Genomic DNA, 26,204 nt, shown 5'->3' with positions numbered 1-26,204 from the left:
GCACATGAAGAAGAAGTATAGTATAGTATGTTTATCGACAGCTTGACTGTAACAATTAGCATTTTGCACTCCTCTTTCTAATTGTCCAGTAGCGCGGCAGTGTGGTATCGGTCGCGGCGAGATATGCACGGCGTTGGTTCACGAGCTCGCCTAATAAAAGCGCAGTTTAAAATCATAGTCAAGTGCGTACTCGACGCCAGTACTTTCCGGTACCCCTTACACCACGTTATCAAGGAACGTGACGGATATACCGGCGATGATTGAAAACGGTGACCGCGGCTGTCTAGGCGACGCGAAAATCTCAACTTTTGGATAAATACGTTTGGAGATTTTTTTTATTACTCGGGATACCCGCGAGTGAGACGGCAGTCTTGATTCGGTCCCGATTAAAGTGGTCGTTTCGGTGCGTTTTTCAAGTTTAAGATGGCGTACACCAACCGGGGTTTCGACGACTTGGAATTGAGAAACGTGAGCTGTTATTACGGGCAGGAATTTTATTTTATTTTTCGAGCCGCCGGTTTTGCTTAATGGTTTAACGGAAACAGCTGATTGGCGGCGGCGGCGACGCTGATAGCATTTATCGAAGCATTTTTCTTCGCTTAATTTAATTTTTATTTATAAATTTAATTTTGAACGGGTGTCGACGGGCAGTGAAGGAGTCAAATTTTATTACATTCTTTTTCTAAAGGTTTCTATGCTTAGCAAATACAAATGAAAGTATAAAGTCTGCGGTTTTTTTTTTAGCTTCATGAAATATCAAAACATTTTACTTTAGAAACATTTATATATTTTATGTTGTTTTTCCCTACGCTTGATGGAACTTTAAAACACATCTCCGCGTTAGATTACGAATTAACATTATTTTTATTTTATTTATAAATTTTCATCGGGAATCGTCGCATAGCAAAGGACTTTTTTTTAGTTTTATTATTTATTTGGTTTAATATTTCAAAGCTGCCCACTCCCGACCATCATTGAATTGGGGTGAGAGCCATTTTTGTTGTTATCAAACAGTTTTTTGTTCCATATTTAAATCCTTTTTTTGTTTTTTGATTAATTCTCTAGATATTCAGCAGGGTTCATATTTTTTTGACGCCCGATGTATTTTCTACTAATGTTTTTCACGGCGTTATCATAAAAACAGGAGTTCAGTTTCAATTTTAATGAGGAACTAAAAACTGAAAAAATAATAACATTATTGACAATAACCGAAAAACGTTTTGTTTAAGGCATCTAGTGTATTTAATTGTGTATTTTAAGGCATTGCTTATAATTGGTAAATTGCGAAAAAATGTCTCTAGTATCAATATTAATTTCGATTTAGTCCGAGCGAACCGACCTACATTTTCGCGTATACAATTAAACAACCCGTTCCGTACGCTACACTTACGGTTTTATAGCAATTTAAATAATATTGGGTTGTTCGGAAAGTCATTTCGTTTTTTTTGGGGAACATGAAAGACAGTTTTCGTATAATGAATAAATATTTTATTAAATTATATATTGGCCATTCTGGTCCAACACCTTTTGCCATCTTTCTGGCAGTAACATAATTCCCCTCTCATAAAAGTTCTGGTCCTTGCTGGCAAAAAACTGGTTCAGGTGGTTTTTGACATCTTCATTTGAGGTAAAGGTTTTGCCATCCAAAAAATTTTGCAGGGACCGGAACAAATAGTAGTCGGAAGGCGCCAGATCTGGAGAATATGGCGGATGTTGCAGTACGTCCCATTCAAGCTGTAAAAGTTTTTGGCGAGTGACCAAACTTGTGTGAGGTCTCGCATTATCCTGGTGGAACACTACACCCTTCCTGTTGATTAATTCGGGCCTCTTTTCTTTAAGTGAATCATTCAATTTGTCCAGTTGATGACAATAGACTTCTGAATTAATCGTTGTATTGTCCGGCAAAAGCTCAAAAAAAACGATTCCTTTGACATCCCACCAAACGGAGAGCATCACTTTTTTTGGTGAATGTTGGCTTTTGACACGCTTTGAGCCGGTTCATCTTTTCTGCTCCATGACCTCTTGCGTTTAACATTGTTGTATACAACCCATTTTTCGTCCCCAGTAATAATCCGCTTCAAAAATGGATCATTTTCTTGACGTTTGAGGAGCGAATCACACACGTCAACGCGACGACACAAATTTCGCTCCGTAAGGAGATGGGGCACCTACACATCGAGCTTCGAGGTTAAGCCCATGCCTTTCAAATGGCCATGAACAGTCGAATTCGACAAATTTAATCTCTCACCGATCTCTCGTGTGGTTATTCGCCGATTTGCATCAACTAATGCCTTTATCGCATCTTTGTCAGCTTCGACCGGCCTTCCAGACCGTGGTGCATCTTCGACATCAAAATTGCCGGATCGAAATTGTGCAAACCAGTTCTCGCACTGGCGTACTGTTAACACGCCTTCTCCATACACATCCGTCAATTTTTTTCTCGCTTGGACAGCATTTTTACCTTTTCTGAAGTAAAAAAGAAAAATATGACGAAAATGCTGCTTATTGCTCTCCATATTTAAAAGGGCACCAACCAAAAACTACTGCGTAGAATTAATAGAACTTTTTCACACACAAGCCTTGCAATATCAGCTCTCAAGACATATAATGGTTATGCGGCTTAAGTGTGAAGTTGGTTTCGAAAAAACGTAATTAAGTCCTCTGACGGGAAAAAACGAAATGACTTTCCGAACAACCTTATATATAACATAATATCAAATCGCAGGGTAATACAAAAAACAATTTGCTTTTCCCGCTATGCACGAAATTTTTTTGAAAATCAAATAACTTATGATTTACTTAATATATTAATTGATCTTAAAAATTAATATTATTTAATTTTTCTATTGAACATCTACTTTTCAAATAGAAATTGTTTATTTCAAAATACTAAATGCAAAATAAGTATAAAATTATAAAAGTGGCAATTAACATTTTTAACAAAATTTTTGAGATATTAACAACCGACAAAGATAGATTGTATTTAGATAATTTTTTTTGTAATAGGAGACTTGATGAAAGATAAAACTCGTGAGTTTCCGCTGCTTTTTGCGCAAGAACGTAGCGTTTAATTTTAAAGTAGTGTGCGTTTTTTTCTACCACCTTTAATAATAAATGTACCATCTTATATGGTTATTTTTTTAGCTTGGGATATTAGCTAGTGTATGCGTGACCACTGTTTCGGTTTTCATCATGGCTGATTAGTGGCTGAGTTAGACTAAATTACTCGGTGATTGTTATTTTTTCTTAAAATATTTTGTTTTCAGTATTTATTTAAATGTCGTACTTAATTATTTATGTAAATATTCATTCGGTAGTAAAAGATATATATTATTATTTTAATGTTACATCGTTATTTCAAAAATCAACAATTACTTTTCGTTTTCGTAAAAAAGACTACGGAGAATCAAAACTTGATATCCTCAAACTCGCTACGTGAAAATTCCCGAAATTCCTTTCCAGGGCAAAGAAGACGATCAACGCAAACGACCGGAGAAGTTGTCTTATTATTTCGAGGAACACGAAGACAAGGACACCTACTTCGCTCAGAATAAGATACACGTGCCAGAGGAGGACGTAAGTAAAATATCTCCGCTTCCGTCCTACTGACTACGTTCGTTTCATGCGTTAATTATGGCCGCCGTTATCGGGAAACTATTAATTTTTTTTAAGCCGACCTTGGATCCGTGTTAACCAAACGTTTATCGACGAGTTTGCGCGAAAACGTCACTTAAATTTTTTTTTTTTGCTTTGTTTGCAGATCAGATTTGTCGTCAAAATAAACGATACCAAAGTGCCTAGCCGGCAATCCGCTAAGCCGTAGACAAATATTATATTGCGATATAATAAGCTCGTTATAAAAGCTGATTTGGTTGATATCTAATTCATATTCACTAACTTCCACTGATACCTAAGTAAATAAACCGTTTTAAATTTGACAACAAATTTAAAATGATTAATACTACACTTCCACCAATTACAAGTAATGAGCATTCACTTTCCTTAAAATTGTTATCCTGTGTTGACTTTTTAATGAGTAAATTTGAAGCTTTCTTTGTAAAAATCCACGTGACTCAACTCTGCGTCTTTGTTGGCCAAGGTTTCCGAATCAGCTTTTGCTAGCGTACAAAGCACCAAATTACAAAAGCGCGTGTGCAAAAAAATCCCCAATTTTCCAAAACGGCAATGGCGGTTTTTCACAGGCCGCGTTCCATGAATACCAAAAACCGTCTTGTTGTGGTATACTTTCAATGTCGCTACGTGAACAGAATACCTACAGCGCGATCAACTGGGAACTGATTTCTACTATAAAAAAAATATTATGTTAATCAGTATGTTCGCCTAACATTTCAGAAATAATAATTGAATTATACTCAATTTGGCCGTAAATTGGGTTAATATATGATATATTATTAAAAAATATTATCAAGAACGCAAAACAAATAGACGTAAATAATGGCAGAGATACAATATTTTTTATACGCATTATATATTTAAGTTTAGGTTAATTCTTATCATTTTGTATTAATTATTTTGTTTTGTTTTCGATTTCATGCGCGCCATTTAAATTAATTGTGTTATGCCCTTAATTAACCAGTTGTATGTTCAAAAATAGAAAAAAATTATAGGCAATTTTTAAAATGGTTTTTATGGTGTTTTTTTGCCATTTTTACCATTGAATTTTTCTCAAAAACGTTGGCCAACACTTGTAAGTAGATTTTCCTCTATAAGTGTTAGAAACTCTCCAAGTACGACTAATCAGCAGAGGAAATAACGTGTAAACATAAAGCGACCTATTTTTTCGAATTTGCAGACGGGTTTCAGCTTCAGAAAGCTATGGGCGTTCACCGGACCAGGATTCCTGATGTCCATCGCGTACCTAGACCCCGGAAACATAGAGAGCGACCTCCAATCGGGAGCCATAGGCCGGTACCGGCTTTTGTGGGTGCTGTTCGGTTCCACCATATTGGGGTTCGTGATGCAAAGCCTGGCGACCAAACTGGGTGTAGTTACTGGTCTCCATTTGGCCGAAATATGCAACAGGCAATACAAGAAGGTGCCACGGCTGATCCTCTGGATCATGGTCGAGATCGCGGTCATCGGATCAGATATGCAGGAGGTGATCGGCACCTCGATAGCTATCTATATGTTATCAAACAAAGTGTGAGTAGAGTTTGAGTGGTGGAATTTATACGAAATCGCTGGTGAAAAAATAAATTGTTAATCGGAAGATGATTTGGTCTTCGAAGTTGACGAAGGAACAAGTTTTACTTTGGTAACACGCCTATGGGTTTTAGTAGAGAGGGTCACTAAACTTTCGCTAGATTGCAAGATTACAATCACGCAAATGAATTCGCATGACCTTTTCGGTTTTCTTTGCTTTATCACCATTTTCATAAAAACTAATAAATTTACAGTTAGCCCGGGTTATTGGTCTTGGATGACTGATTTTCATAGATCATAGATCATTTCATAGAGTTTTATACATCGTATGTTGAAATAAAACAGGAAAATGGCAACGCCTGCCACAATAAATATTCAAAGTCCAGTCTGTTGATAGAGGTGTGCCGCAAGGTACAGTGCTTGGCCCTGTCTTATTTATCCCTTATTTATTAATGATCTTCCCACTGATCTACCTAGTCTAGGTTTATCGGCTTTCGCTGACTACTGTTTATGCTTAATCTCGTGGCACTGGTAGCAAACACTTGAACATGGAATAGCTCAAGACAGACCAGAACTTCCTCTGAATATCTGCTTTGGGTGGGGATGATATTTTTACAACTAGAACTCGACGAAACTTTAGCCCGAGAATGCTCAATGCCAATTACTTTCATCGTTACTACTTGTTTTTGACTGAAAGAAATTAAGCATATCTCATTGGGTCATAAAAGTAACTGCCGACGAAATTGTTTATAATACGCCATTCATGCTTGTTTCTGACGCAATTATAAGTGTTATTCTCGCACGTGAAAATTAACAAAAATAATTCGTCAATTCGGCCAGCGTTACTAAATACCTTTTCTTAGATAAATTATTTTAAAAATAAGTTATTTAGGCAAAATACCGACGATCCCGGAAATAATAATAAAGTAACTTTTATGACCCAATCGGTGGTATATATGAAATAAATTGCAAATAAGCCGTTTTCGATATCAATTTTAAAAACTACGTGGTGCGTTCAAAAACTAAGGTGATTTTTGTAATTGGACGGGCTACTTACATTCGATCTTTTATATTTTTTTTGTTGTGCCCCTAATATATGTTTACAGTTTGAGTCAGTTTGTACGTTGACTTTTTTTGTGAGACAGTGTGCAGGGCGATTTTATGCTGTCAAAAAAAAGGAACCTTAATTTATTAAAAGTCGCCTTACTTTTTGAACACACCTCGTATTTTTTGGGGCAACTTTTGTCGAATCGCATCTTTTAAAAGAGACTTTTTTCGATCTGCTCCCGTTTAACCCCGTACCTTACAAACGGAATAGTAGAGGTAGGTTTGGAAGAAAAGATTGTCGTTTATAGATATTAAGTTGGGAAAGGTCCTAATTTCTAATTCGGCTCCAGGTTTCCGCTGCACATTTTCGCGGTTATTGAATCAGCCGGTCGTGGGCATAATTTCCAACAAAATTGTGTTGTTTATGTACAAACACGGACGACTCGATGTCCGCACGTGACCATTAATAGTAGTATTTATTGCGGTAGCCTAAAGTGCCTCCCGTTAAAACAATAAACATCCCATTGTCGAAGGATTGACGTTAAAAAAAATCCCCCTATAAAATGAATCACGTATCGAGCACCTGAGCTCGAGATAACAAAATCTCGGTCGCTGAACGATAAGACGAGCTAAAAGTTTAGCGTACAGAATGAGCATAAAAATCACAAATTTCTCGAGGAAAGCTTTTAATAATAATAATAATAATAATAGACTTTAGACTTTAGACTTCATTGGCCATTAAATACATTACAAGAACAACAAATGGCAAGTCACAATATCAAACACATTCTAATAACATTCATAGAGAGCAACATAATTATCAGATAGACAAACACCAAACATTGAAACAAAAATTAGGTAAAAAAAAAAAATAAGTAAATAAATAAATAAATAAATTCCCAATTAGTATTATGGAGACACTCGTGACGCAACACGGATGTACTCATCTGCAGTATAGAATGCGTTCTCCAATAGAAATTGTTTTATTATATTACAAAATTTAGTGAATGGCAGATCCTTGACAACGGTTGGTAGAACATTGTAGTAATTAATGTCCAATTTATTTAACTCGGATGTGCGCAGCCTAGAATGGCCCTGGACAATTAATTCAGATCCCCTGGTGTAGTGATTGTGGCGATCACAGTGCTTAGGCATATCGTTCTTTAGCTCATGTATGAGAGTGACTGTATAGTAAATAAATAGTGATGGTAAGGTCAAAATATTAAGCTTTCAGCGAGCAAGAGTTCAAGTTTTTCTACAAATATAGAAAAATTGCCTCTAGAGCCAGAGCGATAAACATTGATTAAAATAAGATTAAGCACTGGTATCTCCACACCACAAAACTCTGCGTGAAGATCCAGACAATATTTACTCAGATTAAGACTGCTACAGGCAATATTATTTTTAACATATATAGCAGTTCCTCCTCTGGAGGTACTGAGACGACAATAATATCCAACTAATTTATAATTGTGAACCTTAATAATATTAAGCAATTCCTCACCATTTACAAAATGTTCACAGAAACACACAATGTCAAAACCAATAGAATTTAGATATTCAGTAACCACATCGACTTTACTTAGGAGACCCTGCACATTGTAGCTCAAGATATTAATGCTGTTCCTACCTCCATCGGTAGTCTTGGGTCGGGATTCTCCCTCACTAGACGTCTCTCTGTTGATACTGGAATTGGATCGGTTTTTCCTCTTGTCAGACGCCTAGGGAAAAAATGATTTATCAACAATAATAATAATAATAATAATAATAATAATAATAATAATAATAATAATAATAATAATAATGATAATGATAATAATAATAATGATATTTAAGAAGGGCAACCCTACCAAACCAAATAACTACCGCCCGATAACCTGTCTATCGGTGATATACAAATTGTTTGGCTCTAGAAGAGGAGCAAAAAGGCTGTATCCGAGGATCAACTGGATGTAAACATTAATTAACCATTGACACTGTAGTCCTAAAACAGGTTCAAACTAGGAAAAGCTTTCGACTCAGTCCCTCATGATTGGCTCATAAAAGTGCTAGAAATTATATAACATATGCTCCAAAGTGAGAAATGTGCTTAAACACATGATGGGTACATGGAAGTCCAACATTTTGCTGAACAATAACAGCGCTGGAAAAGTAAACATAACTAGAGGTATAGTTCAGGGTGATACTTTTATCACCGTCGTGGTTCTGCTTGGCGATGAACCCACTGTCAACCCTTCGGAATGACTCCGGCATTGGATATAAAATCAACAATAGAGAAAGACAAAAGCTATCCCATTTGCTGTATATGGACGATCTGAAGCTCTACGGTGAGAGCCGAACGGGACTCCAACCGTTGATTGAAACGGTGAGGACTTTCTCACAAGACATCTGTATGTCTTTAGGCGTGGACAAATGTGGCATTATTAAGATTAACAGAGGGGGTGTTGCAGATGCGAAGGGTTTGTAGTGGGCTCGCAAGGCCTTATTGCCAGAGCATGGAAGAGACGGAAAGATACAAGTATCTTGGGTATGCGCAGGCTTTGGGAATAGATCATCACAGGGCCAAGGAGGAAATAAGAACCATGTACCTTCGGAGATTAAGAGCTATCCTAAAATCGCGACTCTCTGCTAACAACAAGTCAAAAGCTATAAATACATATGCTGTTTCAATACTTACCTATAGTTTCGGAGTTGTGCGCTGGACGGAGACAGAATGGAGGGAGATCGACGTCATCACGAGGACAGAATGCCGTAAGAACCGCGTACACCACCCAAGATCCAGTTTGGCGAGATTTCACCTACCTCGGTCGCAGGGAGGGAGAGGTATAAGAAGCGCCCAAACTTCGCACTGTAAGCAAATTGATAGCGTCAGACAATATTTTATCGGGAGGGCTGGTAACAGCATGATTCACCGTGGGACTGTTCGTGCTGATCGACGTTTGACCCCGCTTAATTTAGCGGATAGTGTATTCGACCCGTCCTCGACAATGACTACTGTAACCCAGTCTAAGGCACACTGGAGAGGAAAAGCGCTACCTAGCGACGATTGAGGGGGTCCGGATGGATACCGTCGCCTCTACGGCTTGGCTATCCAGGATCAGGTCATGGCTACAAGATCATACAGAAGCCGAATACTTAAACAAAATATGGAGAGTGTGGTGTGCCGTATTTGCAGAAAGGTAGAGGAAAGTTTGGACCATCTAATGGCAGGATGTGAAGTATTAGCTCATAAGGCTTACCTCGACAGACACAACCAAGTCGCTAAAATAATCCACCAAGAGATCAGAGTGCAGATCATGGGACTAAAAGATACGGTACCGTACTACCTGTATGAGCCCCCAACCCTTTGCGAAAACAAGAGCGTAAAAGTATACTGAAATAAACCCATTCCCACAGATCGCCATATACCAAACAACATCCCGGATATAGTCGTCTTGGAATTAAAACATAAAAAAAAAGGTTTCATCATAGACGTGGCTATACCATTGCCTAGCAACATATCGAAGAAGTATAGTGAGAAAATCAAAAACTAGCGGATGAAATAAAAAAAAAATGTGGAGGCTACAGTCAGTGCGAATAATACCCATTGTTGTCGGGGTGACGGGAGAGATCCCAAAAAGCTTGCACGAAGGATTTGAAACCTTGAGTTTTTGAAACCAAAGACTTAATATCCCTATGCAAAAGGCAGTGCTTCTGGACGCATGTAGAATAGTGCGCAGGGTTCTTGGAGATATCTGAAATCGAATATGGTTGCTCAAGTTCAGCCATCTTGTCTAAGGACCGATGTTGAATATATTGACCGGAGTAATCTGAGATTAGGGGAATTTATAGCCCTCATTAGCGCCCTCTTCAAACAATATATCAGGAGGTATAGAGTAAAATACGAGCCAGTTTCAGTCAAGCTCTGAAGAAGCCAACAGGATGATTGGCGAAACGTCAGCAATTTCGACTAAGCAAAACCCGACGCAGGAGGAATCCAGAAGTGTTACAGTAGCCTATGGAAGTTTCATTGAAAAATATGTAAAATATATTAAACTGAATGTGCCAATGAAACGTAAAACCCAATAATATTCGTGCGATTTCTGTTTTAAAACGAGCCGCAAAATGGCAGCTCTTTAAGCAGAATTGAATATTGATAAATCGGCTGAAAAAGGTCCATTCGCGGGATTCAATTAATTAAATTTTGTATACGCGTACACCAGTAATAACCGATTTATACCCTCGTATATACTAATACCGCCATTCATTATTTACGGAGGCGGGTGATCATTTTTTATTGTATAAATCCAGCCTCGCAGATCGATTTAGGACGTTAATCGGTAAATAAAATATATTTGATTCCAGATAGGCTCTAACTGATGTTAACTATATATAAGGGGTGTTTTTTTCGATGTATAGAACTTTAAGTTGCAATAAAACAACTATGGATTATTCGATTGACATGAATTTTATTTAGCCGAAAGATAATCTTGTGGCATTACATTTTAAATATGATTTCTGGCATATAATCGTCACGGCTCGCGCGGAGGTAGTCCAATCAAGACTTCCAAATGGTCAAGCGTTTGTGACTTATCCGCAGAGACCAATGACTTAGCCCCGCAGAAAGTAGTCTAGCGGTGTTAAATCACAAGATCTTGAAGGCCAATTCACAGGTCCAAAACGTAAAATTAGGCGGTCACCAAACGTGTCTTTCAATAAATCGATTGTGGCACGAGCTGTGTGACATGTTGCGCCGTCTTGTTGAAACCACATCTCCTGGACATCATGGTTATTCAACTCAGGAATGAAAGAGTAGCTCTATACCGATCACCATTGACTGTAACGTTCTCGCCATCATCGTTTTTGAAGAAGTACGGACCAATGATTCCACCAGCCCATAAAGCGCACCAAACAGTCAGTTTTTCTGAATGTAACGGTGTTTCGACATACACTTGAGGATTAGCTTTGCTCCAAATGCGGCAGTTTTGTTTGTTGACGTAGCCATTCAACCAGAAGTGCCCTTCATCGCTAAACAAAATTCGCTAATGAAAATCGGGAACAACGGCAATCTCGTTTTGGGCCCATTCGACGGATCTACGTCTTACTTGATGATCGTTTGGCTTCAATTCTTGCACGAGTTGGATTTTGTAAGCGCGTAAACCAAGATCCTTCCGCAAAATCTTCCATAAAGTGGATGGACACAGATTGAATTCCCGTGCTCGATGGCGGATAGACTCAATGCTACGCTCTACAGCAGCAGTAGCTTCTTCTGTACGCACCGTACGGCGTCTCTGGGGATGCGAGTTATCAATAGGAGTAAACGTGGTGCGAAAACGTTCCATGGTTAATCGAATTAACCGATCTGATGGACGATTTTGTCGACGAAAAAATGGACGTAGTGCGCGATACGTATTCCGCACAGAACACAGAAATAAAATTGCACTATTTGCAAGCGTTGTTCAGGCGCGAGTCTATTCATGATGAATTGCCAAACCAAACTGATAATAAATCCCTTGACAGCTGTTAAATCGGTCGCGATCTTGAACAGTAATGCCAACTTAAAGTTCTATACACCGAAAAAAACACCCATCATTTAAAAGCTTCGTTAAAAGTTTTATTTGTTAGTTTTTTCGAAAACAGCTTGGCCGATGTCAAAAAATCTAATGCCAACATATAAAATGAGCGATGAGTCGATAGATTTTTGTACTTAGGGATTTTGTAAATCTTTGAGTCGCGAAATTTTCAATTAAACACCCGGTATATAAGAACCACCGCCCATGTCCGTGAACTGGCGCAATATTTCAAAAACAATCTGAAGGTAAACTGATAGCATCGCCGGCGAGTAGAATTCCGATTATTGTTTGGCGGGAGACGAGAACAAACCGACCAGAACGCGATAAGCAACAAAATTCCCCTTTCTGGAATAGAGGGCGTCGAAATTAGAACACTTGAAAAAACGTTTCGTTATATCTGCGATATTATCGGGTTCAAGTGTTTTTAATTAACTCGAGTGGTCTTACAATGTAAATTCGTCACATTAATGTTTTCGAATTCGGTATTCAGAGAATATTTCTCCTCGCTGTTGACACTGTTTCACTCCCTCCCGTACTCTGAGCATTCAAAAGACTTCAATATCATCCTATTCCCCAGCATTCCACTAATGCAGGTTCAGCTTCCTCCCTTCATTTCTACAGCTTTGCCACTCTGGGTCTGTGTAATTTCCAGAATTCCCCTATGGGGCGGCTGTCTGATAACGATCGTCGACACGTTCACGTTCCTTTTTCTCGACAAATACGGGCTGCGAAAGCTCGAACTGTTCTTCGCCTTCCTGATCGCCACCATGGGAGTGACGTTCGGCTACGAGTACGTTATATCGGGACCCGACCCCCTGGAAGTAACCAAAGGGACGCTGATACCATGGTAATCCCCCAAAAAAACATTCGGTGGCGTATCTGTCAATACGGTTTCCCACAAGGTGCTCCAATTGCGACATGACCGTCTTCCTGCAAGCCGTGGGCGTAGTGGGAGCGGTTATCATGCCGCATAACTTGTACCTACATTCGGCGCTGGTTAAATCCAGAGACATCGACAGGAAGAAGCCCAAGAAGCTGACGGAGGCGAGGATGTACTACTCGATCGAGAGCGCGTGCGCGTTGCTGTGCAGTCTCGTCATCAATATCTTCGTGGTGGCCGTTTTCGCTTACGGGTTGTTCGAGAAGACCAACAGTCAGCTGGTACGGCTTATCCGCGACGCTATCGTACATTGCTCACGTTTAAATTTCAGTTGGACACTTGCAAAAACTCCAACAGCTCTCACCTATACGACAACGCAGTGGACGTGTTTCCCGTGAGTTGAGACACGAGTGCACTTTCTTTAACTCACCCGGTTCGTTTTACAGAACGACGACGAGACCGTCGACGCGGACATCTACAAGGGCGGCGTTTTCCTCGGCTGCACTTACGGCATCCTCGCGATGTACATCTGGGCCGTAGGGATCTTGGCCGCCGGTCAGAGCTCCACCATGACCGGCACCTACGCCGGCCAGTTCATCATGGAGGGTTTCCTCAACCTTAAATGGCCGAAATGGAAACGGGTGCTGTTCACGAGGAGCATCGCCATGGTGCCCACCTTCTTCACCGCGTTCTACAGCTCCCTGTCGGACCTCACGCGTCTCAACGACTTCCTCAACGCCGTGATGAGTCTCCAACTGCCTTTCGCGCTGATACCCACGATCGCGTTCACCAGCAACCCCAAACTGATGGGCGAGTTCGTAAATGGAGTGTAAGTAACGCTTCCTCGTGGACGCGACTCGTCGCTGCTTCAACCGTTTTTCTCGCCGCAGGGCTTACAAGATCACTTCGCTGATACTCAGCATCATCATCATCGCCATCAACATCTTCTTCGTCGTCAGCAAGATAGAAGAGTGGGACTTGCACGTAGGTCTGATAGTCTTGATATACGTCTTCTCCGTGGCGTACCTCTTGCTCATCGTCTACATCGGGTTGCACATGTACGTGTCCTTCGGCGGCAAGAGCATAGAGGACCACCCCCTAGTGCGGAAGTATTTAATAGTTCCTTTGCCGGAGAAGCAAATGCCGGGCGCGTGATTTAGGTTTAGGTTCTAGGTTGTACATATAGATATTTATTTAATAAATTTTTCGAATAAGTTGTTATTTTTCTGGGACGTCCATTACGCCAGAGTGTTTTCCTAAAAAGCGACGAGGGAATGGAGAACCGATGACGAAATATCAGATAAAAGATGCTCGATGTAGCGCGCGGGAGGCCATTAATCAAGCGGGGTGGTTTTTCTGGATCCCTAATGATGCGCTTCTGCTGTAGGGATTAAATTATACGTGTTGTTGCGCCCGGGGGCGTTTTGCCGAACGCTAGCCGGTCAATTTTTCTCCCCCCTGTCCTCTCTTCCAGCCGAGGGGATCACAAATTATACAACCCCCAAGCATCTCGATACCTGAGCCTGAGTCACAGCCATATTAGGGACAAGTCGAGAGGTGATTTTGATGGGCATGTCCAATACTTTCCAATAATAATTACAACTTCAGGATTGTCAGATGATATAAATGGGAACTCTTTTACGTCGACCAAGAATGATTTCTTAGCACCATTAAGTTATAGCGGCCGACTACTAAACAAAGAACCATTTCCATAGTGCGAAACTTCTTCGGGAGGTTGGTGGTCGCCAAGGCCGCTATAAAAGGATCTAAACTCCTAACGATTACTTTTAAACTGAATATAATGGTCCGTAATAGCGACTTCTACAATGTACACGGAAGTTATGAGCGTCGTCGTTATTTTATACGATCCCCACGCCCGATTTACCTAGAAACAAACAAAATGCCAGGGAAGCCGAAAAATATACACCGTAAAAGTCTGACAAAATCGCTTTGCGCTTTTAACGTGATCTTAGAGCGTTTTGCGTGGAATTTCAGGCGCCGGATTCCTAAAAATTCCGGAACTCGGAGGATTTTCATCTTGCATCTGCAGCTCGATGCTTAAATTAAAATTTTTATAAAAGTGATTCGTTGTTGGTCCCTTTATAATGTAATATGTAGTGGACGTAGGCGTGATGGCTTGAAAACATTAACTACGTAACGAATTGTAGCGCCATTAAATTTGCTATTATGACAGACATAGAGAGTCATGCTCGGAACTTATTTAATGAAAATGGTATGAAATGTAATATTTTTGTGAATACCTCTATTCGATCATTTCTGACTGGTCTGACAGGGCACCATATATAATTTAATGGTGTAGCTCTTGCCTTTGTTTGGTGACGCCAAGCAGATGAAAAGGCACCGTGGAAAGGACGTCACTTTGGCATAACACGTATATAGCCATTTCTTTCCTATCTTGCATTTAGTGTTTACTTCCCCTCCCATTAGGTTTAGGTGCGTCCCAAGCCTGCAGTGGCCTATTAGTAAACCTACCATCGGATGTCAGTGTGGAACTCAATTATATTATTACGATTTCTTTTCGTATCTTTGTTGCAGTTTGAACATGGATCAGCTGGAAAAATTTAACAAAATGGGCGTTACTTTTAATTTTTCTAGAATTTTGAAAAATAGTTTATTAGTGAAGATAAATAGCACCTTGACGGTTCTGACCTCTGACAGTCACGTCATACGTTACTCAAATGCTGTTTTGTGAAAATGCCCCCACAGTTACTAAACTTAACATGTTGCATAATATATTATTTACTATTGTTTGGTTAATGATTAAACTTTTACAAAAAACAAAATTGGTTTAACAGGACCTAAAAGTGTTCTATTTAAATTAAAATACATTGTAATTAGATATACATCATTGTATTTTAACAAAAACCACATTGTTTTCTTTAACAGCACCTAAGATTGTGTTATTGAAGCCAAAATTATTTAACATTGCCCCAATGCGCGGTGCTTCAGTTTTGTTTGTCATTTTCCAACCAAATCTGCTAGAACTTGACTTACAGTTTCTTCTTCATTTGATAATTTTATTTATTTAAAAAAAAATGTCGCTAACGACTAAAGCGTCGCTCATCGAAATTGTAGCATAATATTCTATTAATAAATCGATGCCTTTTTTGGTCTGTGTTCGAAATGACGTCACCGTCGTGACGCGGTCGATAACCGAAACTGGCGATATTAAATTTTGTTCAGGCGAAAATGCCTCTGTATTTTATCCCATCGAACAAAATTGGCCGGGAGTTTTTTTTGTACCCCCCATACCCCTTCCTCGGGGCCATTTTATGAATTTAATTTGAAAACGAATAATATTGTATATTTGCGGGTGCACTTAAAATAACGCAAAGCGGATCCATCGAAAACCGCTTCAAAGGAATTTTCTCGTTGCGTATTTCTATGCATACAGGGCAGCGTCGAGGGGGATTGCGGCGACTGGCTATTAACGCAGCTTTGTCGTTACCGATTGTCCCGGTTAACGCAGTATTTACGACAGTTCGGTGGTCCGGTAAAAGCACATTAGGGCGGCCGCTATTACCACATTAGGGGATGTTTGGCGATTTGTTTATGTCCTCCCGCGATCAACAATTAATGCGGCTGTCCGCATCGCAAGATATCGGAATGGTTTTGTTTTCAAATTTCGCGCGCCCGCCATATCGTGGACAAAGCACTTGTTCCAGAAAACGTAGTGGTCCTCTATCCACCACCCAGCTTAAACTATCATTTTTTGATCCAAACAGTTACATATTTATGTCAATATCTTTCAAATACTAGTCAAATTCGGCGCCGTCGTGCTTTGTAGTAACAAATAAACCATTAGATTTCGACGAAAAACCCAATTTCCGAGTCAAATAGTCGCCGATTTCGATAAGATCCCAGTCAGAATCGGCTTTTTCGCCTCTTATTGTACCCAAATCTACCTTAGAAAAGCAGATATGTGCTTAAAACCCCTCATTTTAATTCAATATTCAATGCAATGCAAAAAAAACAAATGTAGTTAAATAAGAACAAACGTTGTTCAGATTTTCACATAAATATATTTAAATGACAGCTGTAAATGTCATATTACGGTTGATAAAGGCACGATGTTGCCGAAACAGCTGTCATTTAAATATATCTATGTGAAAATCTGAACAACGTTTGTTCTTATTTAACTATTTTAAATGGATTTTCACCAAGTAAAAGCCACTTCAGTACAAAACAAATGTAGTTTAGTAGAACCATGTTTATAGACAGATGTTTATCAAAAAAATCTTTGTTTTCTGGCTTTACCAATGAAAAAATATAAATTAACAATATATAAAAATAAATTTCAATTTTAATACAATTCAACGACACTTTCAGAAATGTTACTGATTTAGAACGTCAACAATTTACACTTCCTCTTCTTCAAAGAAACTTCCATGCTACTGTAATACTTTTTGTAAAACTTCTGGATCCCTCCTGACCACACATCAAAAGTTCTAAAGAAATGTAAGGTTAAAACCAGATTTACCACTTGTCCAAAAATCTCTCAACATTCTACAGGATGAGTTTACAACATTGGAGAGACCGGACGAAAAATATCAACTAGGCTCAAAGAACATGAAAGAGCCTTAAGACTAAGACAAATAAACTCATCAGAGAATCTATAGAAATCGCAACCTAATAACATTAACCGCGACTCAGGTCCCTTCCTGTCACCAATATGGGAATCAGTCATCCGAGACGGTGTTTATGCCTCTCATTTAGCTCCGCCCCCTCAAACAATAATAAGCAGAGTAAAACCTGAGTCAAGCTCTGAAGAAGCCAACAGGATGATTGACGAAACGTTAGCCAGTTCGACTCAACAACAACCAACGAAGGAGGAACCCAGAAGTTTTATAAAAAATAACTTCCACTAAACTTGAGGCAGACAGACATAGAGAGTTATGCTAGGAACTTATTTAATGAAAATGGTATGAAATGTAATATTTTTGTGAATACCTCTATTCGATCATTTCTGACTGGTCTGACAGGGCAACATATTATAATATAGAAGGTACAGTCTACGCGGTTTATAATTTTGGTTAATTTGCTTGGTTTGCTGGCTCTTGCCTTTGGTTTGGTGACGCCAAGCAGTTGAAAACGCACCCTGGAAAGGACTTCACTTTGGCATAACGCGTGTAGAGCAATTTAGTGTTTTCTTCCCCTCCCATTAGGTTCAGGTGCCTCCCAAGCCTGCAGTGGCCTATTAGTAGAACTCAATTATATTATTACGATCTCTTTTCGTCTTTATTTGTGTTGGAATACAATGAAAAAGCATTCACGAAGTGAAATGGCGAACTTCTAAAACTCAATTTTTTATAACCTCAACCACTGTAACCCGATGCAATGCGATAATTTTAACTCTATGATGAACAGCTTCAGGATATGACATCGTGGCAGGTGAACCGCTATAGCAGATTTGGTCGCTGCCGAGGCAGTACGGTTAGAAGTTTAAACTAAATTGAAAAATGGTCCACATTTGCTCTTAATTATGAGACTGAACCGAACCGTTATGTACGGGGTGACCAGTTCCAGGCGTTCGTTAGGTACTTAGCTTGTTTTTCCGATCAGATTGGAGGACATAGTTCAATAATTACTAGCCCTGGGCCTGGTCGTCTAGTAATATATATTAGTAGGCAACATCGCATTGTACGTTGCTACCATATAATTGGTAACCATAGCTGCTGTAATTTGAAGGTTGTCGTCCGGTCCAGGAATCTTATTTACTCATTTCAAATCTAACTTGGACAGCTTCAGTATATGGCACTCTTAGCTTGATGCATTTCGCAAGGAATGATCGGATAGATACGATAGCACGTTATCTGTCGTAACGAAGTTAAGGGTGGCAGGAAGACGGTAAACGTTCAGTCAGCAGGATGCGAAAAACGAGCAGCAGATGAGAATCAGACTCGCGACGCGCGGGCGGACGTACGCCCCGTACAAGAACGGGCCTCTAATGCAATCGGCTCCCCTCGTCTGTTCTCGTTCGAGCCCCCTTTTCGGCTTGTGCAGTGTTGCAGGAACGGTCAGTTGGCATCGCGCGTTCGTAGCAGGAGCGGGGCACCGCGTCGATTTCAGAACGCGCGTCCGACGATCTTTAAGGCCGGCAAAGTGCGAGGCTTTTTTTTACTTTTTTCGCGGTTCAGGCTTGTTAGTGTCGGTCAGTGTTGACGACGAAGTTGGTGATCGGTTTTGTTGGATAGTACATTGTCTGATGGAGGTTGATTCGTCTACGGACCTATAGTTGACAGGTTAGGCAGTTGTCAAGCAGACCGGAGAGGTTGCGTATTTCGCTGTTCCCTTTAACGACTAAGTCGAATGCAATTATCATTAATTAAGGCTTGCCTATTGAAATATTAAGTTCCAAGAGATCGATCTATTTTCACATTGTTAAGATAATCGAGGACATTGTTCTTGACTCATGTAGTTTTAGCAGTCCAAACCGTTTAAAGAACATAAATTTTGTATACAAATTTTCAAAGTTTCACTACACAGCGACAACTTATGGGTTCTCTCGTCCACGGTATCTTTGGCTGACTCCGTTTCAGTTGGGATAAAACCAAATTCCTAGAGAGATTAGTAAGAAAAAACAAGTTGCGACACAAATAAGTTAGAGTCTTAAGTTGCTTTCTCATGGCTTGTCTCTTTTCTCCTCGATCTGTGCCTGTCCTCGCTCCTCTTCAACTCATTATACCGTTACCTGCTTCCCTCTTTTTTATTTTTGGCTCCGGCCGTTCCTCCTCCTTCTCTTTTTTACAATTTTCTCGGCCCTTCTTCATTATTCATCTAAATCCTTTACTCTTGGGGAAGCGGACGGTCTTAAAAAAATATATATATTAAATAAACCGATCAAGAGAACATCCTGGAGATTATTTTCGAGTTGCTGAAATGAATTAACCACTTTCTCATAATTTTCCTGGTTACGGTGGATACTGTTTTGGAAACTGGGACAGTTTTTACTTTTTTATTAGATATTCGTAGCGTCTCCATACTCAAAACAAACAAAAACTGACTAAACGACAAGATTTATTAATAAAACAAACACGAGGAGCGTCGCAGTCTGGTCGACGCTCGTGTGTATTTTCAATTAGCCTTGAGAAGTGGAAGACGGTGCGAAGAAGCCCAGAAAAATGCCCCGTCGCGTTCCCAGACCGCGTGCCATTCCGCGCGGACAGTTTTTGTTCGTCTGTCGCGCTGTCCCTTTCAGCGGGAAGTTGTCGCTGCTTCTCGCACGCCGGGCCGAGATAGCGAACTCGAACTATAAGATTACAATAAAAATACCTGAAATGTACGTTTTTCTTTTATAGTTGGCAATGCACTAGCCTCGTTAAGGTTAGTCGTGGACGGAAATTAAAAATATCAATGGCGAACTTCAGAGCTCTGGAGAAGACATGTGGAAACTGCAGACAAAGATAACCATTATACGTTCAGCATCAAAGGTGTCGCTAAAAAGAAAAACGGGACGATTAATACAACATAAAGATCATCGTCATCTGGAACCAAACCTTCTCACCTTATTATGGAAGTGCTACGTCGATGATACTTTTGTTATTTGGCCTCATGGTCAAGAAACCCTAGTAGATTTTCTTAGACATTTAAACTTGATACACCCTAACATACGTTTTACCATCGAGTTGGAAGCTAATATAGATATAGATATTCTTATCAATAGAAAATCAGGCCTAATATTGGGTCATTGTGTTTACAGAAAATCTACGCACACAGACCGATACCTTATTGCATGATCCCATCACCATCCGGCCCAAAAATCATCGGTTATCAACTTTCTTGTTTACAGAGCCGCAAAGCTATCTCAGCCCGAGTCACTGAAAACAGAATTAAAACACCTTACCTCTGCTCTTCTCACTAATGATTTCCACATTAAAGATATCAAACGTTCCATCAAAAAATACACTTCACCACAACCTTCCAATGGTAATGAGGCCGAAAGCAATCCTACACTTGCCACTGTGGTCCTTTTTTACATTCAAAACATCACTGACCACATATCAAAAGATCTAAAGGAGTATAACGTCAAACTTCTCAACATCTGCGGTCCGCCAAAGACAAAATTCCATTTGAGACGCCAGGAGTTTACAATACATTGGGGAGACGGGACGAAAAATATCAACTAGGCTCAAAGAACACGAAAGAGCCTTACGACTAAGACAAACAAACTCATCCGCTGTTGCCGAACACACTCATGAAACCGCGCATAAAATTTTATTTGATAAAACTAGAATTCTTGCAAGTAATCAGTTCTACCAACAAAAAATCCGAGAGTCTCTAGAAATCTATAAACAACCTAGCATTCTTAACCGCGACTCAGGTCTCCATCTGTCACCAATTTGGGAATCAGTCACCCGAGACGGTGTTTATATCCCTCATTAGCCCCCCCCCCTCTTCCTCAAACAATATATAAGCAGCTACAGAGTAAAATACGAGCCAGTTTTAGTCAAGCTCTGAAGAAGCCAACAGGATGATTGACGAAACGTCAGCAATTTCGACTAAGCAAAAACCGACTCAGGAGGAATCCAGAAGTTTTGTAAAAAGAATTACAGTAGCCTGTGGAAGTTTCTTTGAAAAAAAAAATCATCATCATCATCAGTTAAAACAATCCTCTAAGCATCGACCTCACGAAGACCATCACTGTAAAAATATCTGCGGAGAAGAACATTACAAGAGGAAAAATTTCAAAGAAACAATCACCAAAATTTCAAGTTCTACAGTTCTAAATGTAATCTTCTTGTACTTTGAACGCAGCTGCCAAAAATAGCTATGGAGTATCTAGATAGGGATGTATAGCTTGCGAACATAGTTCATTTAGTATTCTTCCGAGTGCGTCAAGCAGGAAACTCGACCCGGTCTGTGGACAAAATGAATTTCACAATAGGTAATTTTTTAAAGGTTTTCGAGACCATTGCACCAACAACACGGTTTTTTTAAGACCCGATCCACAACACCAGGTATCTACAGGTTGAAATTCGGATCTTACAGCCACAAAAAGTTGAAAATGAAATTTATTGGAAGCCATGGAGATTAACAAAATGAGACTTTCAACGATCAATTAGATTTAAACATTAGATTTAAATATTAAATATTAAACTTAAATTCTCACAACATTAATCAAGGTTTTATTGCCATTTTTCGGTATATATAGCAGCAAGTAGTTTGTAAATATGACATTTGAGAAAACAGCGGAATATTTTTCAATTGTAATTCCTATATAAGTTGCTACTACAGAAACTTCAATTTTAGGTAATTCGCTTAAATTCTCGAGATGTTAGCACTTTCTGTTTGCAAACTCCTAACGTTCTAAAGTTCTCGCCTTGTTTCGTTTTTTTTTCAGCTTTACTGTCTTGTAAACGGATTTTACCTGTTGGGTAGTTTTGTAAATAAATAAATAAATACCTTAATATCTTAATACCTTTGTGCAAAGAAAAAAATCTCGAAAAATTCGCTGTATTGGTGGGATAAAACGCTACTACCAGTGTCCTTCTAGTTTAACACTTTTTAAAGAAGCGGTTTTTCTTTTAAGCTTGACATGATAACTGATAAGGTGCTTAATAAAGTTTAAAAAATATAAGCGGCGTTGCCGGTACTAACACGTGTCGTAAATTGAAATTAATTCGGGTACCTGTAATGTTAAATGAGTTTACTTTACTAATTTATTTTTCCTGCATGGATATCGGATTTGGTATTCATTTTTGTATAGTTTCCCTTTTCAGTTCTTTTAAATCAAAATGCGGTTCTATTCTTAAATGTTTTATTTAAATCCTAATATGTTAGGAAGACTTTTACAAGTTGCCTAACGCACCAGTTAGACCCTAGAAATTATGGAAGAAAATGTAGATTTAACATTTCTCAATACTGTAAACCCATTTTTATAAAATAAGGAAAAATAAAGTTAAAAGGACAAAATACAGTCACGAGTAATACGTCATAGCAAATAAAGTAACATAACGGTGAGATTCCCAGGGAAATATGAATGTTTCGCGTCTGTACAGAATCAAGCTGACCTAATTCTAACGCACTTTTTCGATTTGTTTTCCTGCGATTTCGGTCGGTCAACGCGAAGATGGTTTATTTATCCTGTCGAAACGCCGGCGAAATTATCCAATCTTTTTGATGATCAGCGTAACAACAAACGCAGCCGGCGGATTGATTAAAGATGACGCGACACGGCAGTGTCGTGCCTCCGGGTGGGCCATTTACAACCATTACAATGCAGGTTCAGACCTGGGCGCTCATTCTAGACCGCACCAGAACCTAGAACGCTTCGTTGCAAAACTTGTGACCTTGCTACTAACGAACCTACTACCTACGAACTAACTACTAACCAACCAACATGGCCGCTGACAGATCGTCAATTAGTTTAGTTTAGGGGAGAGTTTTCTTAAAATATGCCTAGATCAAATCGTTGTTTGGAGAGCAAATGGCTCAAACTGTATTATCTGGTAGCTATAGGGACGCATCAAAAGAAGTTATGATTGATTTCCTCCATACACAAAGTTCCTGGGATAATGACGGCCAATTGGATAGAGGTGACTAATTTTTTGTACAGTATTTTGTTTGTTTTGGAGCTTTTTCGTTATTTTGTTTTTTTTTTCAAAAATGAAATTATTGTTGTTTGTCTTTTTTGGACTTGGATGGATTTGAGAATAAATATATGGTGATATTTTAATTGGTTCCTTCCCCCAAAAGAATGATATTCAGGAATAGGAATTGCGCATTCTATTTATTTGATATTTATTTAGATTATTTTGACAATTTCGTATACCGGCGAGCAACCGCAATTAATATTTTAATTAAAAATAAATTGAGAATATCGACGTTTTTCCGTGTTTCATTTGCGGTCTAACAAAAATAACGTTGGAAAATAGTTCCATTTTTTTCAGCTGTTTTTATTTGTTTATTTTATTTTTTTTGCTTTTTCTAATTCTGTTTCAATACATTTCGCAATACTGACTGACCTGCACATTATCATTTGATAAATTAATTTCTAATTACACTGGTCTGCAAAAAATTTTTTTTTCTCTCCTTGTTTTCGTGCATGAATTCATCTTATTTTATGCTCTAACGGAATCTGATATACAAGTAAGTATCACACGTAGTTTTTTAATTTAATATTTATTAAAGTATAAATTATTATAAGGAAATAAAAAAATGTGGCGGCTTGAGTTTTACAGTAAAAAATATAGCTTATAAGCTGTTTTAACCAGATCGGTCATGACAATAAAATAATCTGAGAAATTTTTACAAGTCCGTGGCATTTTGTAACCTAAAATCACATAAAATTAATTTTAAAACAACTTTCAAACTTCTATTTTATATTGATTGGCTCTACTTAAAAAAAAATACTCAAACTACACATCAAATACTTAAATCCAATGTAGAGAACATGAACTTTATGCAAAACCTACCAAAATATTTGATATAAAAGGTAAACAATTAAGCGACAAGTTTCCACTGAACTGTTGTAGTGTCACAATGAATACTGGGCATGCGCGTATTTACTACCATAAAAATCACCTTCGGCACTTCCCCCCTTTCTCTTACAACTCTCTGAAACTCATTTTGTATGTATATTTACTTTTTGTAACGTTGACGAATAAAAAAATTGAAAAAAAAAACACCAAAATTTTGAAATATAAAAAAAATCATATCAAAAAATCTAGACGTGATAGGAAAAATCGGCCAACGGGGATAGATTCAAAACGTTTTCATTTGCCAACCAGTGTTATTAAACATTTAATAATAATAATGATAATAATAAAAATGTATAATAAAATTGGTTCATTGGTCAAACTAATATACAGGCCGTTTCAAAAAGCATGAGTCGCTTGCTTTTCTTTTTTTCTCTTTGAAAAATTCCACGGCGAGCAGGTGTCAATTATTTAATAAGCGACGTGACTTTCCGACGAATTCCGAATCGATATTTCATTTTCTGAATGTTTTCCGGCCGTGTTATCCGATTATTTCGTCTAGATGCGTCTCGACGGCGAGGGGCCGCGAAAAAACGCTGTCGGGAAGCTTCGATAGACATCTCCATTGAGTTCTCAGGATCTCGAGTGGGACGTACGGGGGCCTAATAATAAATCGATGATGGCGATAAGGAAAACGCGTCTCATAATAATTTCGGAACGAAGCGACTGACGTTTGATGCTCAGAGTGTGCTTTCTGACTTGGTTGCTATATCCTTCTCTCTTTTTAGCCTCCAGGATCGTTTCACGATGCCGCAAGAACGTATGACTCCTATTTGTAAACCCCAAGTGTAAGATCGAGGTTCCTATCTTCAAAATTTCAGCAGGACTGCCATTTTTCTACTACAGGATATTATATATTATTATTATATTATACGTGTATTGAGATGTTCATAATTCTTCCCGCTTGAGGGTTTCTTAACTACTTACAAGACATTAATTAATTCTAGTATTATAAATTAGCAGTTTAGGCGTCACTAAGTAAATTTTATTGTATCCATTAACTGAGGGAAATACGGCGAAAGCTGCAAAATGGAGAGCTTTACGGCGTGCACGTATGAATGTTCGAGAATGTGTGTTACAATCTCCCGGATTTGCAGATAATGCATTAAGATAAGCCGGCAATATAAGTATACAATATAACAGGCCCATTCCGAAGAATATTTATGTTGACATTAACGGCAAAAGGGCGGACGTTGCGAGCTCATTTTTACTTTAAAAAAGTGGCCAAAAGTAATGCCCTCAAGGAAACAAAACAAGAATGTGAAAATAGAAATTTATGATGTGTGTAACTTTGTGTAAATAGTTAAAGTAGGTAATTTCAAATAACAACAGTACCATCAATGAAATCATAAATAAATTTTGAATAAATACTCCCAAATCAGCTGCGCCACTCGTGTTCGGTGTCCCACAGGGTACGGCCCTTGGTTCCCTTGTTAGTTTCGAAAAATCGATGAAATCGAATTTAAATATAAAAAATATATATCTCGGTAATGGTAGGTATTGTGGGATCGCCGTTGGTACAGAAATGATCATATTCAAAAAAAAAAAATTGTTTGTCTGTCCGTTCTCCGTTCTCTGTTCTCTTCTTTTGGTTTTTCCTGAATAACTTTCGAACGGTTGGAGCTACAAAGTTAAAACTTGCCTCCTTTTTAACCCTCCACGGGGTACATAAGCTTAAAAGAAATGGCCCTGCTCCGAAGGCGGTATTCATCTTTTTTTTCGCGATTTTCGGCTGTTTTTTGAACATTGCTATGAAACACGATAAGTGTCCGAAATTTGAAGCAATCGACTTCATATTTGGCACATATATGCAGCTTTGCCCCGTGACGGAACCTTGAAAATGGGGGGGATCTGGGGGGTCAGAAAGTATTTTAAAAAAATTAAAAAGGCGTTCAGGGGTCTACAAAAAAGACCATTTTTCAAAAACCGAAAAAATTCTTGAATCAAAAGACACAGAGGATACAGCTCCACAGACTTTTATTCTTGGCAATTTTTAAAAAATATACAGGGAGTGCCACAAACTCAAAAAAACTGAAAAACGGGTCCCCCAATTATTGGAAATTG

At 38.8% G+C, this 26,204-nt stretch overlaps 2 protein-coding genes across 2 annotated transcripts in view; both read left to right on the top strand.

Moving 5' to 3' along the window:
• The first annotated feature begins 113 nt into the window (after positions 1–113).
• On the top strand, positions 114–13,866 carry LOC132701814 (protein Malvolio-like). The gene is made up of 8 exons (XM_060670030.1): positions 114–468; positions 3,463–3,576; positions 4,814–5,163; positions 12,415–12,609; positions 12,665–12,923; positions 12,974–13,036; positions 13,089–13,471; positions 13,533–13,866. The coding sequence occupies exons 1-8, from the start codon at positions 424–426 to the stop codon at positions 13,795–13,797; spliced, it is 1,674 nt and encodes a 557-aa protein (XP_060526013.1). The 5' UTR covers positions 114–423; the 3' UTR covers positions 13,798–13,866.
• Positions 13,867–18,698: 4,832 nt separating this feature from the next.
• Positions 18,699–26,204, top strand: part of LOC132702184 (fat-like cadherin-related tumor suppressor homolog) — a 347,569-nt gene continuing 340,063 nt past the window's right edge. The window contains exon 1 of the mRNA XM_060670670.1: positions 18,699–18,905. The gene's annotated coding sequence lies outside the window, so the exon portion shown is untranslated. The remainder of the gene's footprint in view (positions 18,906–26,204) is intronic.

The sequence above is a fragment of the Cylas formicarius genome, unplaced genomic scaffold, assembly GCF_029955315.1.
Source record: "Cylas formicarius isolate icCylForm1 unplaced genomic scaffold, icCylForm1.1 PGA_scaffold_5__7_contigs__length_24384050, whole genome shotgun sequence".
Classification (NCBI taxonomy): domain Eukaryota; kingdom Metazoa; phylum Arthropoda; class Insecta; order Coleoptera; family Brentidae; genus Cylas; species Cylas formicarius.
The sequence above is the reverse complement of the archived record's forward strand: the minus strand, read 5'-3'. Positions and strand labels throughout refer to the sequence as shown.

Excerpts from the sequence above, each read along its gene's own strand:
- LOC132701814 (XM_060670030.1), top strand. The coding sequence starts at position 424 with ATGGCGTACACCAACCGGGGTTTCGACGACTTGGAATTGAGAAAC. Across the intron at positions 5,164-12,414 it reads TATATGTTATCAAACAAAGT|AATTCCCCTATGGGGCGGCT; the intron begins GTGAGTAGAGTT and ends TGTAATTTCCAG. Across the intron at positions 12,610-12,664 it reads AAAGGGACGCTGATACCATG|GTGCTCCAATTGCGACATGA; the intron begins GTAATCCCCCAA and ends GTTTCCCACAAG.